At 35.6% G+C, this 17,437-nt stretch overlaps 1 protein-coding gene across 3 annotated transcripts in view; it reads right to left on the bottom strand.

Moving 5' to 3' along the window:
• Positions 1-4,938: 4,938 nt before the first annotated feature.
• Positions 4,939-17,437, bottom strand: part of NDFIP2 (Nedd4 family interacting protein 2) — a 45,981-nt gene continuing 33,482 nt past the window's right edge. For 2 of the 3 annotated variants that reach the window (XM_017837203.1, XM_017837205.1), the window contains 4 exons: positions 14,899-15,023; positions 11,779-11,845; positions 8,385-8,490; positions 4,939-6,497 (listed from right to left, as the gene is read on the bottom strand). In XM_017837203.1, the coding sequence (XP_017692692.1) occupies positions 8,387-8,490; positions 11,779-11,845; positions 14,899-15,023 (296 nt within the window). In that variant the 3' untranslated portion in view covers positions 4,939-6,497; positions 8,385-8,386. The remainder of the gene's footprint in view (positions 6,498-8,384; positions 8,491-11,778; positions 11,846-14,898; positions 15,024-17,437) is intronic. The other variant, XM_017837204.1, reaches the window with a different exon arrangement.

Genomic DNA, 17,437 nt, shown 5'->3' with positions numbered 1-17,437 from the left:
ACTGGCTTCATGACATCCCATTGAAGAGTATAATCATGGAGGTAAAAAGAAAATCCCAACAGTACTTTACCCAAGACATTTCTCAGAAAATGGCAAGTGCACAAAATTTCAAGCTAATTATTATCATAGAGTAGATACCTTCTTCAACTTACAAAATAATTAGTTTTCTTTGTAGGGAATTTTTTTTTTTTTTGCTTTATTTCTTGGGTATACCTCCTCTATCAATTTGATTCTTAAATTCTTATTGCTCTTGAAACCTCCCCAAGTAATTTTCAGGTTTGCAGTTCAAAGATGCACAACCCTTTAAGGACAAACAAATTAAGTAACAGCCTTTGAGAACTGTAATACTCACACTTTAGCTGTCTACATCCTCCATTCACATTAAATGTGAAAATCAAAGTTAGAAACAAGTAAAAAAACACTGCAACATAAAAATTTTAACATGGTACTTGAATTTTTTTACTCACTGAAAAACAATCTATTAGACACTATTACTAAGAACTATTATTGTTCTGATCTATGATCCCCCTCCAGCTGTTGCTGTTACTGGATAGATAACATTTCTAGTAAGCAGCAGTTTCTCTTTAAAAAGTGCAAATTTTATGAGTAATTCCTAAGCAGTCAGTCACAAATCTTAGTAACCCCTCTGCACAGGGGTCTGCTCAGGATATTAGGAACAAGTGTTAATGAATGTATCACATTCATCTATGAGATTTTAAAAAGCATGCTGGGAGGGAACACACCTTTTTCAACCCTAAACTTGTATAGGTACCACACTAAAAAGGGTAGGAAAGGTACTCAACATCATGAGATTTGTGGCAAAATACAAAGTTGACAACACTGATTTCTTCATTAATGTAAATTTCAGTGTTGAAAGAGCTGAGAAGGCTGCATATGCCACATAGATTGTACAATCAAAGACAGGGTTGCAGATTGCATTCTTGCTGGCAAGGCAGAAAAACATGGAGAGGCATTTCCCGTGAGGCCACCTAGGCTAACAACTGCTGGCCAAGTGCTGTAGTTGACAGCCAGCTGGGACCTTCTTTTCCCTGTCCAAGGATGGAGAGTTTGCTGTTTCAGGTGTCTCAGAAAGAAAACCTGAGGGTCCCTTTCACAGATTACATAGGTACACAAAGTGGCTGGTCAACTGGGGAAGAAGGGGATGAGGACTGCACTCAGATGTGCTCTGGTCATCTTGCCAGAAATATTTGCTATGACAGCTGTTGCAAACCCAGAGTTAAAGGTCCAAGCAGTCCTTCTCCCCTTTTTTCTCTTTCTCCCTTCACAGTGAATCTCTGTTGAATATGTAGCAATCTCAGCTTGAATCTATGACATATCCAGAGCACACTGCATCATTATGAAGGAGGAATTAGGCAGAGAACTGAGCCAAGTCATATGTAACCTGCCAAGTCTAACAGGTCACGTCAGCTTTCAGTCAATTCAGAAACATATTAACTCCTGAATGTGTAAACTAACAAGTTTCATAACCACAGGATTATGTGTCCACATTATGATGAATACCAGCAGAACTGATGCGCGTTTACTACAAAATAAAGAACTGCAAAAAACCAACAAACACAACATCAAACCCCCAAAAACTCTGACTTCTCAGGGGAAAAATAGCAGCACTTGAGAATCCAATGTACAGTAACACTACAACTGACTGATAACTATTTAGAATAGAAATTCCTAGTTTTTGTTTAACCACAGCGAGACTATCCTCAAAGTAACAGCTTCTAAGTTGGGATCTGATTCACATTTCAGGTAGAAATGGTTTATTGATTTAATCTGTAGAAATTATTTCCATTGTTCTGTGTATACAGAGAAGTGAATTGATAGTGCTGTCTTCAGAAGTTCCTTGTTTAAAGAGGTACAGAGCTAAATTTATTCCATAAAAAACAATTTGTCATTCTTTAAGATGAAAATCCCCATAAAAACTTCCTATGAAAATTCTATGAAAAAAAGATAGTGTCAAATTAGTTAATTAGAAGTCAAAGAATCAAAGAATTATAGAATCATATGTAGTTTGAGTTGGAAGGGAGCTTAAAGACCATCTAGTTCCGACCGCCCTGCTGTAGGCAGGGACACCTTCCACTAGACCAGATTACTCAAAGTCCCATCCAACCTGGCTTTGAACACTTCCAGGGGTGGGGCATCCACAGCTTCTCTGGGCAACCTGTTCCAGCGCCTCACCACCCTCACAGATTTTCTTCCTAATATCTAACTGAAACCTGTTCTCTCTCTTACAGTTTGAAGTCATCATCCCATGTCCTATTACTACATGCTCTTGTAAAAAGTACCCATCCAGCTCTCCTGTAGGCCTGCTTGAAGTAAGCAATGGTCTCGCAGGTGCTCATGCTACCACTTACATGATGATTCGCACTAGCTTTATTCCAATAACACCTCCACCAGTAAGACCTGCAGACTTTGCTCTAACACCCGCACAAAATACACCCAAGACCTCAGACCCCAGGAGAAAGCTCTCACCAGCTACATACAATAAGAGAAGTGGACTGACCAGAAATGCTGTTGCAATCATATTAAACGAAAAGACTCAGTTAATGAATGCATCCAAGTGAAGCACACTTTATAGTTATTTAACTCATAGACAGCTTACAGCAGCAGGAGTCCATGTGTAACTGGGCATTTGGGAGTTATGGGACTACACCAACCTAGAAAACTAAGAAGGACCGGCATCCGTGCAGCTATGTATAATGAAGAATCAATTAACAACTTCTCATAGTACAACAAGGATACCCCCAAAAACACACAGTTTCTTTGACCACAAGAAAAATTAAGAGTGAAGACTAAAAGTAAAAACATGGGGATAACTGTGACCATCCCTCAGTATGAAAGAACCAAATAATATTACTTTTTTTTGAACAGACACCATTCCGGTTTACACATTAAAAAAAGGAACAATACCTGGAGAGCTGATGCTGTTTGCAATACTTCTAAGCCTCACTGCATGCCAGTTTCCTCACATAGAAAATATACCACAGGTAAAAATCCAGGGAAACTCACTTTGTTTCATTTTAAAAGGGTTGTGGAGGTGAAGGCAATTATATATCAGGGAAACATTTCCAGATCATCTTAAAGGTCTTTTCCAACCTAAATGGTTCTACGATTCTATTCAGACTCATATGCAAGACAAATTCTGCCATCATTTTAATTCCACTTGTACACACAATGCTTACAACAGGTGGATGACACAGTTATGTATTTTAAGCATTTTCAGTTGTCTTAAAGTCATTGATTTTAAAAGTTGGCTTACCTGTAAAATACGGATTTACGAGGACACAAACCATCACTGCAGAGCACAGAAAAACCTCTTCAGAATTGCTAAGTGCTTTATTTATTAACTGCAGCCAACATGCAGTAGAGAAGCCTTCTGCCTGTCCTTGCTGGATGTATAGCCAGTGGACAGAGAAAGGAGAAGGGATGTGGAACTGGAAAACATATGCTAAGTAGAGGATATACAGATGGTAAAAGTATCCTCAGAATTATAAAAAAAAAGGTAAATATCTCGGGATGGTGGAAAAGAACAATGTACACAGAAGAACCAATACACTGGACTCCACTGTTTCTGAGCGGAATGTGCACATATGGTAATCGTGTTTTAGCATGATAGGAATATATCTTTTCCTTACTGAGAGATATTTGTTTCCATACGAGAGGTTATTCACCTTCTCTTCAAAAGTCCAGGAAGGTATAGTTATTCCATGAGATGAACTTTTTTGCTTAAGTGAACAACGCAAACAACAACACAGGAGGAACTAATGTAGAGTATTATGGGAAAACATTCTCAAAATGTGGAAGAGATTAAAAGGTTTCTGATGTTATGGTAACACATGAATAAAGCCACTTTTCCTCACCTGCTGTCATTGTTCAAAGGGAGGGAAGCAGATACAGAAAGAGTAGGGTGTTGAAATCAGGTTAAAAGGTGTTGCAGGATGAGGACTGTGTCCATACTCTAGGATGAGACAGCAAAGCGGAAGCTTGGAGACAACCTCTGCTCTGTAAGAAGACTGAAGTGTGAGTCATGAATCATTTCTGAAATAGCCCACAGGCTATCTAAATCATATTTAAGATGTCAATCTTCCTGTGGTGTCTACATCAATAAAAGTAGGTGACAAAACTAGAAAAATTATTATAATGCCTGTTGCTCAAATAAAATGGAATTTTCTCTCCTCACTTCCCCTCCTTCAGCTGTTTTTGCCCCAAGTTTCAAAGCCTTATTTATTTGCATTGCTACAAAATCTGTTTACAGTCAACTTCACTGTGATACTGGAGCTTCTCCCCCTGCCCCCAACAAGACACAAAGAAAAGCTGGCCAGGTGTCTCTAAACCACAGAGCCAGCTGCTCCAAACCGAGCTCACAGGAAATAGCAAGAAAAATATGCAGCATTTGACACATCTGGAATAGATTGCAGAGTCTTTGAAAACAGTGTCCCAGTTCCCTTCCTCCTGCTGATGAGATTTCAGGCTTGCAAACTGCTGCATCAACCAGAAAGGATTAGATAATGTACATTTTTAACTCTACATATTCTTTCTGTCCAAATGACAATTTTTCCAAGGTAGTACACGAAATATCTGTATAAAGCTTTCTGTAGAGTGCAGTGGACCAAACAGAAATAATTCTATCAGAAGTCTGCTACTTAATAATATGGGAAAATTGATATAGTTGGAAGATAGTACTAGTTAATATTGGTAAGCACAGAAAATGAGGCGATACTGCATGCCTTGCAGAGTCGCATTAACTTCTTAAAAGAAATGTCCTAACAGTTTCTTCACATAAAATATGAGATGAGAAAGAGAAGAGAGGATTGGTCAGCACCTATTTTGCCAAGTAATTTTTCTATAATTACATGTTGACACAAATACTGCAGTGTACATTTTTCAACATGAAGTACACAAAAAATCCCCAAAAACATTGTCTTAATTAGCAAAACAAAGCAATGCTTTATTATCCATTTCTTTTTCATTTGGACAGTGAATGCAAAGTAACAGAGAAAAACAGATAAGTTTAGAAGGAAATCCCAATAGGATGCTGAACGTAATATTTAACTTTCTTCTTTCCATAGAGAAGTAGAGGTGCCCCCTAAAATTTTAGTCACTATGTGTATCTCTGAAAGATTAGGAAAATAATGTGACCAGTTTACATACATATATTTTAAACATTCATTATAGATACAAAAGTCAGTACAGAACTAGCTTAACACAACAAACCCCACTGGCTTTAATGTTAGTAATAAAAAGGTAGAATTCTAATATAAAAAGAAAAACTGCAGGAAAGTATTTGTATTTTTTTTCCCCTCAAAGGTGCAACCAACAACCAATGCATTGTTGCAACTGAGATTCCAGTTGTACAAACGACTGAGAGATGTATTCTCCTACTTAATGAGACGCATAAATTTCATAAACTTTAAAAGAAACCACACATGCATGAACAGTAGACAGTACCCCTTAAAGAGATGATATTTATAAGAAAGTAATGGTATACCTTAAATGAATACTGGGAGAGGTGCAACACACATTTTCTACTTTCAGAGCTTTGAAATATTTTTTCCCCTCATAGATTATTTCCCAAATTACCTTGCATTTAAACTAGTTTATTCTTATGAAATGGCAAAGTATTTATTCTAAACAAGCATTATAAGATAGCGATATGATTTTTTTTTTTGAGAAGCCCTCAGTGTGGATGTTGTATTTATACTGAACTCAAGAATGCAAACCTCCAAAATTACATCTAATAATAACTATACCCTTAATAGCCAATTAACAAAAAATATGTATATAGCTCTAAGATTAAACAAAATTTAGAGAATATGCTGTTACAAAATATATTTTGACATATTTCCTAAGAAGCAATTCCAACAGTCATTTATGTAGAGTTATTTACAGGGAACTCAAAGTCTATAATTTTTAAGCAAACCAGTATGTTGTTTTGAATTTGATAAAATACTGGTGAACACAAGTTTGTGACAACAAGGAATTTTGGGGTTTAGTAAACTTAAAAATGTTCTATACAATCATTAGATGAATCTAAATTATATATAAAAAAATTGTCTGAACTGGCTAATCTGAATCATTTAATGCATTTCATTGTACTCAAAAGTTCAGATCACCAAGTCAGTGGTACATAGAAGCTGTGAAACAAGTTACCACTTAAATCTTTCAGACACAACAAGCACAGATTGAGTCTGACTGTACCTAATCTATACTTACAGATAGTTTGTTCTTACTTCAATATTATCTTTTTAATAAGCACATATACAAATGTGCTAAAAAAAAAAAAAGGCAGCAATAATAAATATTTACTAGAATGACCAGAACTGGTATTTGAGCATAAAGCATCCTGTCATTCATTCTTAAAGCCATATCTTCACTAATTTGTCTTCCTGTTTTAGTAGTCTTCTGTCTTATTAACTTGGAGGGTTACACATCATCTGGAAGTTTCACACCAGCACTGGAAAGGAATGTCTGTTCGATGCTGTCTAGAGATAAAGAAAGAGTTGTACTTCAGTTCACCACCATGATGGACTAGAATAGCATTGCTAAGTGACTAGCAAACCTGAACTTCAGCAAAACAGCAGCCTCCCTACTCCCCCATGTCAAGATGGGAGAAAAAACCCAAAACTTTACTGTTATTTTGTTATGATTTCAAAAGAATAACTGAGAATATTTTCTAACTGTATTTGTTATTTATTAAAACTAATAGTCACTGTAGAGGAGTCACTGTAGATGAAGCTACCTGTCTGTGCAAGAATAAGGACATTATAGTGTCCTTATATAGCCATTAATTTGAACTTCCTGTTTCAGTACTTAAGATGCTTCAAAACCATAATATTTATAAATGTTATAAATATTGTAAATATCAGCTCTACAAACACTCCACAGATCTTATCAGCCCACAACTGATACATCTCAGTGGTGGTAACAGGTAAAGGAAAAATTCAAAGCCACTGAACTTAGATAGGACAACTCATTAACTTCAGTTTATGCTGGATTAAAGACTCTTTTGTCCCAAAGCAGAATTTTAACTGCAGAAGAGCAAGGAATCCCAGACAACATTATCCTACACTCTCATTATTCTCTTCAAGCTACAGTTCTCAAAGACCGTTTAGTCCCAACAACTGTTTTTTAAAAGTAGCATTTTAAAACTTTATTGTACTGAAAGCTAACAGATATTTTCAGCTTTGTCTCTACAAATTTCAGTATTCTGAAGAGATTATACACAACACTAAGAAGCCAAATGTAACTACTGCAAGAAGGAAATACTTCCACGTAGTTGCTAATTTAGACTGGTTACTAAAAGGCAATATATGCCTCAGTTAACTAACTTACTACATAATTTTGACAAAACGGCACATGAAAGAGAAATATTATGCTATAGTTATGTTAACAGATTTTTCCATGATCAAGTGCATATTGTATAGCACAGATACTCATCATTACCTGTTTTTAAATGTATATCACTGTCTTATATAAAAGGAATAAAATGAACTAGGTTTTTTTAGACATATACAGTCCTTTTTTTTTTTTACATGCTTCAATAACGTGTTGCTGGTTAATTAATATTGATCCTGTGATCAATCCTGGAGAAAATTTACACAAACTTTTTTTTTTTTTTTTACAGCAAACATAGCTTCTCAGGTAAGTCAAAACAGTCTTTAAGCATTTTGCAAAGTGCAGAACAATGAAAATGCTGTAGTACTTATTTCTAAGCTTAAATTTATCTCATCATGCAATTCAAATAAAAAAAGTTGAACATAAATAAAGACCCCTGGTTGAAGTTACATAGTGAAGTCCAATAAATCCACTTAACGGATAAAAAGTATTAAAAAAAAAAAAAAAAAAGAGTGGATATGTGCCAGACTGATTAGTCAGCTACCTGAAGGATACATAAAGCACATTGTTGCATACACAATAATCATACTTGTACATGACTGTCGTAATCCAGTATAAAGAGAGACAATGCTCATCTATTGTTTGCATGTTCAAACCCATGTCAATCAGATTTAATATGCAAGCAGATTAGTGCTTCCAAACTTGCTGACAACAGGTTGACTACTAAAGCCAGTTTTCCAACACAAAGGACAGTATCCTGACAGGCGGCAGATACTCTTTCTTGCTTCGGAAAAAAAAAATGTTCCTCTTCATTTTTGTTACTGAACATTAGTTCAAGGGAGGACTGGAGGCAACGAGATGCATTATTTACTTACAAATAAGAGACTTCACATACCTCCGAGTCCATGAAGAATATATGCAGTATTCATGACAGATGTTCAAAAAACATGTAATTGCTGTTCTGTGACAACAGTTTATTTATTTTTAATATTTCATTTGTCTCCATTTTCCTGGGAAAGATAAAAGATGCTTACCTTCAGTACAAGAAAAAAAATCTTGTTCTGTGAGCAGCTGCCATGCTTTCAGACATATTTCTGACTTTAAGATAATTAACAAAGCCTCGAAAGAACAAGAGGAGCCCTGAAAGTGTAGAAAATGCACAAAATAAAGTATATTAACATAAGTACACACTATTCAATGTTATTTTTTTAACATAATTTTTTTAAACCTAGATTATACAAAGTAAAGCAAAGTCTTTATGTATCGTTCACAAATTCAACAAAAAAGTCAGCTTTTATCTTGTGATGAGGATTCAGTTTTACGGAAAATTTTCCAGAAATTTTACAGTTATTCTGGGTTCAACTATCATCTGCTAAAAAGACTGTATAAAAATACTTAGAATGAAGAAAAAAACCCTGAAAAACAAAAGGATATGATTTGCACATTCTTTTCAATTAGAATTCTCAAAATAAATTACTAGTGTGTTAGAAGACTACCTGAACCACAAAATGTACCTCTAGACATGTGTAAGATAAACATCTTGCAAGTCAAAAGAGTTTAAAAAGAAGAAGACAGAAGGTAGGGATTGCTCTAGAAGCAAGCCAGTACTAAGATATGGTAGACTATGACTTGAGATTTAACCATTCAGGAAAAAACACTTCTCCAAGAGGAAGAAGAACAACTGTCAGAGAAAATTACTCAAAATGTGTTAAGACAACATTTTTTGTTAACTCCACATTTAAAATTGTTTTAAAATACTTACATTTAACTGCATTTGAAAGCAAATTTCAGCTAAGAAATGTACACACTAGTCACAGAGAAGTTCATTTGCAACAATAGTATCTTGGAGATATATGCCTATGTGTATAGATACACATATGTATTAAGATTCCAAAAGTTCAAAGGAAAATTCAAACTGAGGTTTAACTAGTTTAGCAAAGGATTTAATTCTTTCCTCTTTCCTACATGATGCTATTTCTTTCTGCTGTCCTGGATGAGCCCCTGATTTTCTGCTATGATAATTTCTTTTGTAAATGCTTTTTGCTTGCGATTTTTTTAACTTTCCTTTTGTGTTTTTTTTTTTAAGCCAAAGCTTCATTAGGACAGACAGAGAAACAATAAAATGACAGAGAATGATCTGCTAACTAGGGGAACTTGACCTAAGCCAGACATGTTTCTGTGATTAAGGCGAATTCTGCACAGAGAGGAAAGCCGTAAGATGTGGATCACAACTCTACTGGAAAAGCTGCTGCCCAGACATTACCAGAGGTAGTCCCACATTCAACTGAAAAGCAGCTGAAACAGCAAAATGAGGGCAGGCCGCTCTTAAGGTGTTTGATAGCATATTTTCTGCATTACACATGCTGGAAAACCAGTCCAAGTTCAACCCATATTTTATATTTCTCTCTTTAGGAAAGGAAAAAAAGCCATCCCACTTTACACTGTGTTCCTCAAAAAGAAACACTGGCTAACATTTAAATTTGAAAATTTGAATTGTCTCTCTCCAATTTGTTCACTGTACATGACAGCTCCTAGGAAATCAACCACTTTGCTTTTCTGTGACATGTTAGCAGATTTGGTCAGATTTTAAAAGAAGGAAAGGGAATAGAAACCGATGGGTGAACACCAGAAGAGAGGAGATGGCAGTAGGTGGGCTCAAGTATGTCAAAGGGCTATAAAAAAAGACTACAACTCATTCACTTCTGAAGAGATGCTGGACATGCTACTTCACGTGGTCTAATGGAAAATTTATCCGAACCAACAAAACGCAGATCTGGCTGGCAGTGTTCCCATGGCATAACTCTTTCATGTCCTGCTAAGTAGCTTTGTTGGGTCAAATCCTTCTATGGTGTTCCAGCAATCTTGGTATAACCACTTTATCAGTTTAAAAACATTGTTGGTGTATTTCATGCAAAACATTTGTAAGACAAGGGAACACTGACTGTGGGATGAATACCTTTTATTGCAAAGTATATCCTAAATTTCGTGATTTAAAAAAAAAAAAATCCTCAAACACTTTAGACTGAAAATAAGGCTTTCCCAAATTAAAGTGAGCTTCTTTCTGAACATGTGCTGCAAAAGACTAGTGAAAAGAAGAGCTATAGCTTTTTCCATAGACATGGTGAGGGAAGGTGTTGGGAAAGAACACAATATTTTCGTCCTAGTGAAAAAAAGTGTCAAACCTCAATCTCAGGCACCACAAGGCTTGCTTTTAATCAAAGTCTTAACTGGAGATGTTTGTGCCTGCAAACAGTCATTTCACTTCCTACTTCAACACAATCACCTCAAACAATATGAAAGCGTTCAAGGGACTGATGCTGTGATGTGTTGAATATTTGCAGTTTCTACATATTTCAAGCTATAAAGTGCACAACAGTAGAGCAAGGTGAGTATTAGGAAGTTTGATGAATGGCCTCAAACACTACTAAAAGGCAGATAACGGTAATGTCCTTTAAGACTTCGGGCATTTCTTTCAAGATAAATAAGGAGTCATAAACATTCAAAATCTCAGTGTTGGTTGTTTTGTTTTTCTTTTTCAATTTACTCAGCATTTCATTCTAACATTCACTATTAGCCATTTAAGTCAATTGACTCAAAGGGAAGAGTGCCACCTACTGAATCAGCAACAGTTTACTGTGCTTCCAGAGCTGGAAACAGAAAATAAAACAGATAGTAGCATTCATTTCTGTAAAAGAAAATAATTTCAGATGCCATATTCAAATTACAAAATCCACAGTAGGAGAAAAGGTATAGTGCTTGGGGTTTGGTATATCCTCACTAAAAACAGAGAGAAAAGCAGAATTTGATGCACATAAGACTTTGAACACAGGAAGACAGACCTCTTAAGAGAAAGCTGACATCACGGGAGCACTGTGATCAGCAAGCATGAAGCCATTCTCTCATCCTACTGAGAAATTACTGATGCAGTATGCATTTCAAAGGACTTGAAAAGGACATTTTGTGACCTGTGCACAAAATATCAGACTCCACCTTCCTGAGATCAGTCACAATTCTTAAAATTTAATATTTGACATACAGGTTTATACATTTAAGTATATATCACTCACTTTTCTGTATGTACTCTACATAAAAAAAACCAAAATTTTGTTATACAGTTCTGCACCCCTAGATCAGCAGAAGCAGCTTAAAAAGCATAAATTACAAGTCTCAGTTATATACATAATCACTTATGCAGAGCAAAATTTTTTGAGTTGAAGGTTATTTGAATAGTCCGCAGTTCACATAATAACACCACTATGGTAACCAATAACCTTGTGAATACTATGGAAATAAAAACAACACACAAAACTATCAGCAGGCAAAGAAAAACACATAGCTAAACATGTTACAGAACTCTTACTTACAATGACATGATTCATCTTTGAATACTTCCACATCAAAACATAAATGAATTCAATTGCCACTTACCAAGTACAAGAAATATCCACCAAAGCCAGTACTGTCCATTGAAATATCCAGTAAAATAATCTGAAAACTGAAATTCATACGAGGCTTAGCCGCAGTAAGACAGATGACTAAGACACATTTAACACATTACACAAATACAGAAAGCATGGAGGAAAGAGTAAATTTAAATAAAAGGCATCCTGCTAAAATGCAAAACTGGTATTTGTGCAGCAGTTTAATACACAAAGAACTCATCCAGCGTCAGTTGGTCTGTGGCAAAGTTATTTAAAATATCTAAAAAAACGCACGTTTGTGTGTGTGTATATAAAAGAATATATATATATGTGAAAAAACCCCTTGTATTACTTGCTAGTCATGTTACATTTTCTGTTAAAATGAATTGCCACTTGTTGATTTTCTTCTTTTCCCCCCAGTGCCTACCATCCCAAACACATTACAGCAGCCTGCTGCTTTAGATATTAACACGAAAAGCCACATTAGTTTAATCTTATCAGACAGGGATGTTCTTCTGACCCCTCAAAAGAAGAGCTTTTGACCTTCTGTATACCCCCTACTGTTAATCGCTGCCAAGAATACCAGCCCCATAAAGACCCCCAACTCATTAAAGTCTTTTCATTTTCAAACCAGCATTCAGTTCCCAGCAGTGAGCTGAACACAACTAAATGAACCTTGAAGTGGCATTTCAGCTGTTCCTGTTAGTGACCATGGTAGACAGTTTTGTCCTCCCTGTGATGTGCGAGGCAGCTGGAGGGCAGGGTGTGATGGTATTGGAGACAGGTATCTGTGCCTTTACCAGACTCCAGACTTCACGCTTCGCTGATAAAAAAGGCTAATCAAATGTCTCCAAAACTCACATAACGAGTAGAAACGGAGAGATGTGTGAAAAGTTGCCAGAAGGAATAAAATAATCTACTTAGTAGCTCTGTACGTTTTTCATATGCTTCCATTCTGATATCATTCAGTATGTTTACTGCATCCTGCCAGAGTGCTTCCTATTTGCCATTTCTAGGACACTTCAGTATATCAACCAAGAAGTGAGGGGGGGGGAAAGGAGGGGAGGGAAGAAAGAGTGGATACTGGGCCACATATGCAACGAGATAAAAATCCAAGATATTTTAAAAACTCTAGATACAGCTGTTTTCTTCTTCAATTAATGCACATGTTTTCCCTAGAATAAAGCCAGATCATGTGAATTATTTGAGGGTTTGATCCTGTATTGTATTCATTTCTATCATCAATCCAATAAAAAAAATATGAATAAACAGAACTATTAAGTTCAATTAAAGAGTTGGTATTCACATTATCCCCATATAAATACTCAATTCCTGGGATTTTGATAACAACATTAATTCCATCTTACTTGATAACCAGTATTTTCAATTCTCTCTTTCTCTCTCTATATACACACACACACATATATATGATGATCTCGAAGGTCTTTTTCAACCTGGTTGATTCTATGATAGATATATATATATATATATATCAATACACTTTTTTAAAAATTATAACTTAATTTAGTTGGAAAGAAGATTTACTGCAACAATCAAATACTGGCCTATGTGCATTACTCTCACACTCTGTGCGGGCAGAATCAGCTATGGCTGTAGAATTTCCCCAACAGCAAAATTGTGCTTTTATTCTCCAGGCTCTCTCCATCCATGCCACACCCAGTAAAAACTGATAGAGAGAGTATATGTGAACTCAGGCTGTTTAGTCACTAACGTTTTGTACTACTGAACCTGAGTGAGAAAGGGCAATACAAGCCTTTGGAGGAGTTTGAAACAAAGGAACAAAGTCACTTTGTGCACATAAGCTTGCTTGTGTGTCACCATTAAAACAACTGTCGACATACACCTCATCAGCTTTCTGCTATTGTCTCCATGAAGGGAGACAACACAGGAATATGGTAATCTTCACTATGAGAAAAAAACATTATAAAACATTATATAAAAAACCCTATTTAATTATAGTCTAGAACACAGTAATTCTTCAGGAAGTTTAGCACATATTAATTTTTGTGTTTGTTATGAGCACATTTTCAAGCAGAGAGGAATAATAAAACTGACACAATGAGCAAGTTCTGCCCTCTGATTAGTATGCTTCAAGGCAAGCTAAAATGTCCCCATGCATAGCTGAAAAATTCATGTCTTTTCTTTCCATTAAGGTAAACTCCATCTCAACACCTGAATTCCAACAAACACACCAGAATTACATCTGGTCCAGTAGCATTCCCCTGCTCCAAAGGACCAAAAAGGAAATTAAAAAAAAAAACCACCTCCAAGAAGGATGCAGTACATGTCCCGGAAGGACCACACAATCTCTCTACTATCTTCGTACTATCCTGCTAAGACCAAATCAACTTCAGTTACTAACACACACAAAGGGGAAAAAAAAATTAAAAAAAAAAATTCATCACTGGCAGAACATAAAAGTTATCCAAGATCTCTTTCTTCACTAAAAGGGATGAGATTTTAAATGTTGTGTCTCAGATACGCAGAATTCAGGCTCAGAAAGAATCATTACATTTCATCTAGCATCCACTTAGTCAGCTAAGTAACTTCCATTTGGCTGATGCACCTTCTAGAAAAGTATCTAGTCTTGCAGTGAAAATATCAAGAAATCCAACATGTAAGATGGTAAAAATGTGACTAACTTCAGATTTAATTTTGACTTGATTTGATGGGTATCTTACAAGGAATAGAAGAATCAAATGTAAGGAAGAAATGTTTTGTGATATTCCTTCCCAACAGGCCAAGACATTTATAAATCTTTCATATAGGACGCTTTAATACCAGTGATATTTTAGGTACTTGCTCCACTTCCTCTAGACTTTTAAATATTTGTGCAAAGAATGAGTCATTCTGCATTTATTTTAGTGGAAATGTGAACATCAAATGCTATGTCAGGTAAAAATAGATTAAGCTTCATCTTTAGTAAGCATATATTATATACCAAGTAAATTCTCTCTAAAGACAAAGTTAGGAAAATCCTAGGCTCTCTGTTAAGCACTAGCATTTAACATACCGTTTTTTAATTCTCTTATCATATAGCCTTGAATAAATTGTGATGGGTTTGTTCTACAAACAGAGTCTGTACACTGTGAATCGAGAAACGTACCCGTACAATGAGAATCCATTTGATCAGGGAGAGACCAAATCCACAGATTGCACCATACCTTCCCGCTATAGTATTTGTTATACAGAAGGATAAACAAAATCCAATCCAGTTGAAAATAAACGCCACTATAAAATAAAAGAAACAGTAGCTTATGTTAATCTGTATAGCTAAGCAAACAGACTTAACAGTAATTTCACTTTTAAACTACTAAGGACATGCTTACACAGTTAATTCCCTTCCAGTAATTCAGGCTTTCAGAGATTGACTTTGAACCCAGACATTCCCCATGGTGTAGTCACTTAATGACAAAGCAAATGGTAAACAGGCTGGAACCTACTGCTTTACACAAGAGAAAATGCCAACATAAAATAAAGCATTACATTGCAACACACACCTAACCAGACTACACTAGAGATGAAGGGCAAATTCACACAAAGAATTTTAACATACAAGATTCGGATTAAAACAAAGAAAAAAACCCTCACTACATTTTTATAACCAAAAATATAGTTACATGCACACATACGTGCATGTACCAAGGCTGCATATTCAGCTTTATCCAAATGGAATAAAATGGATCAAATGGAATAAAAGTATTCACTCTTGCCCTGTAAACATAGCATAGAAATGAAGATAAGGTGAGAAGCTGATGTTTCATGGGTGACTGTCTTCTCCTTTAGATCTATATTCAAGCATAAGATATAAGAAGCCTTAGAAGTTTTACACAGAAGCTCAAGAAATCAAGGAACAAAAAGGATATTGAGCATAACTACCACTATTGCTCCAATTAACAATTTTATACAACTCCCAGTAGTTTAATAACTTAAAGTTTCATATCTGCACATGTACTTGGCAATCAACATCATCATCATCTGTATCAACTTCAGTTTGCACGTATTACATCAAGGTGTGGGAATTCACAGTTAGGGTAATGTCCCAGCTCTGGGAGTCAGTGAGGGCATCTGAAAAGAAAACGACCAAACAGAAGAACTGCAGGAGCTGTTGTAAGAAGACAACTCAGGAGAGTTCTGGAGAGAACAAGACACTGGAAAATTGAAAATCTTAGGGAACTCCACAGTAAACACAAAAATCACAGAAGAGGAAAGCAGGAATGGAAGAGGGGCAAAGGGAAACAAAACCCCTGCATACAAATCCTTAATGTTTTAAATCCCCAAACTTAGCCACATAAAATTCAGACATTAAATCACTACAGGAAAAAAAGTCTGTCTTTTCAGTTAAAGTTTGAATGCAGAATACTAAGAACAGAAAACTGCTCAGTAGTTTTCTTTAAGTAAATTTTGAAGCATAATCTATAAACAACCACTATTTTTGTAATTTAAAATCTTGTTACAACTCCTCCAACAATCCATGTGAAGATGGCATGATTTGCCCACAAATGCAGAATTAGTCTGTAAAACTGCAGTGGAATTCCATGAACTGTAAAGACACTGAAGTTCCAAGAGAAGTTTTAGAAGACTTCACATCAACATAGTCATGTAGTACAAGTGAGAAAACATCTTGCTTTGGTCAGAGCCACAGGCAATAGATGGTGGCAATGAGAATTCTTACTTTTATACTAATTACTAATCTTAAAAAAAAGAAAAGGAGGGAGGGAAAACCAACAACAACAACTTTAAATAAATGCTGATCCAAATTGGTATTAAAAAAAGAAACTACAGAGCAAAATTGTGACCCTAACATTTACCTATCTTTCCAAAACACAGATAAAGTACTTATATTTGAGAAAGCCTGATTACGCTGTTTTAAAAATAGGATTTCCCTATTTTAAGCAAGCTCTCCAAATGTTATTGAATGCATCCTCTGTTCTTGTCTCAGCACAAGAGTTCACTGCTCTTTCTCCCCACTACTCAAGCTACAAAGGGTGACTGTGATTATGGCTCCAAAGACATGTATGTTAAAAAGGACAGAAGACAGATGTGCTTCCAGTGGACTACACAGACTAAAGAATATGTACAATTTTAATAGTTATATAACTAATAATAAGTTATAATAGTTATATATTAAATATTCTATATATTTAATAGTCATATATTAAAAAAATCCATAGTAGCTGAACTCATTTGTACATGCCTTATAAAAATTAGAGATTTCCCAATCATAAATACATGAGGGGAGAAAATTAGTTCTTACAATCTAAGTCAAACACCATGACAGTTTTACCCTCCTTTCAACTTGAGCTAAAGGAATATTCAAAATAGAATCTACACCCACTTGAGAAGTATTTGATGGATATTTAACACTGAGTTATTTGCCCAGCTCTTGAAAGAAGAGGCATCAGCCTGTTCCAATGTTGTCCAGAGTAAGTTTTTTTCTCCTTTAATCAGTGTGCTGTTCCATCAAGTTATATAAGCAGCCAACATAAGCAGACAAGACAAACTATATGAAATTTGCAGACTATGGAAGTTCAAACATCCCAGTAAAAGTGAGGCATACAGCGAAGGAAAATGTCATTATTTAAGTTTTTATTTGTAACCATCTGCTAGAAAAACTGTACAGTAAGGACCTATTCAAAATTCCC

This window comes from Lepidothrix coronata, unplaced genomic scaffold, assembly GCF_001604755.1.
Source record: "Lepidothrix coronata isolate B3197 unplaced genomic scaffold, Lepidothrix_coronata-1.0 Scaffold295, whole genome shotgun sequence".
Taxonomy (NCBI): domain Eukaryota; kingdom Metazoa; phylum Chordata; class Aves; order Passeriformes; family Pipridae; genus Lepidothrix; species Lepidothrix coronata.
The sequence above is the reverse complement of the archived record's forward strand: the minus strand, read 5'-3'. Positions and strand labels throughout refer to the sequence as shown.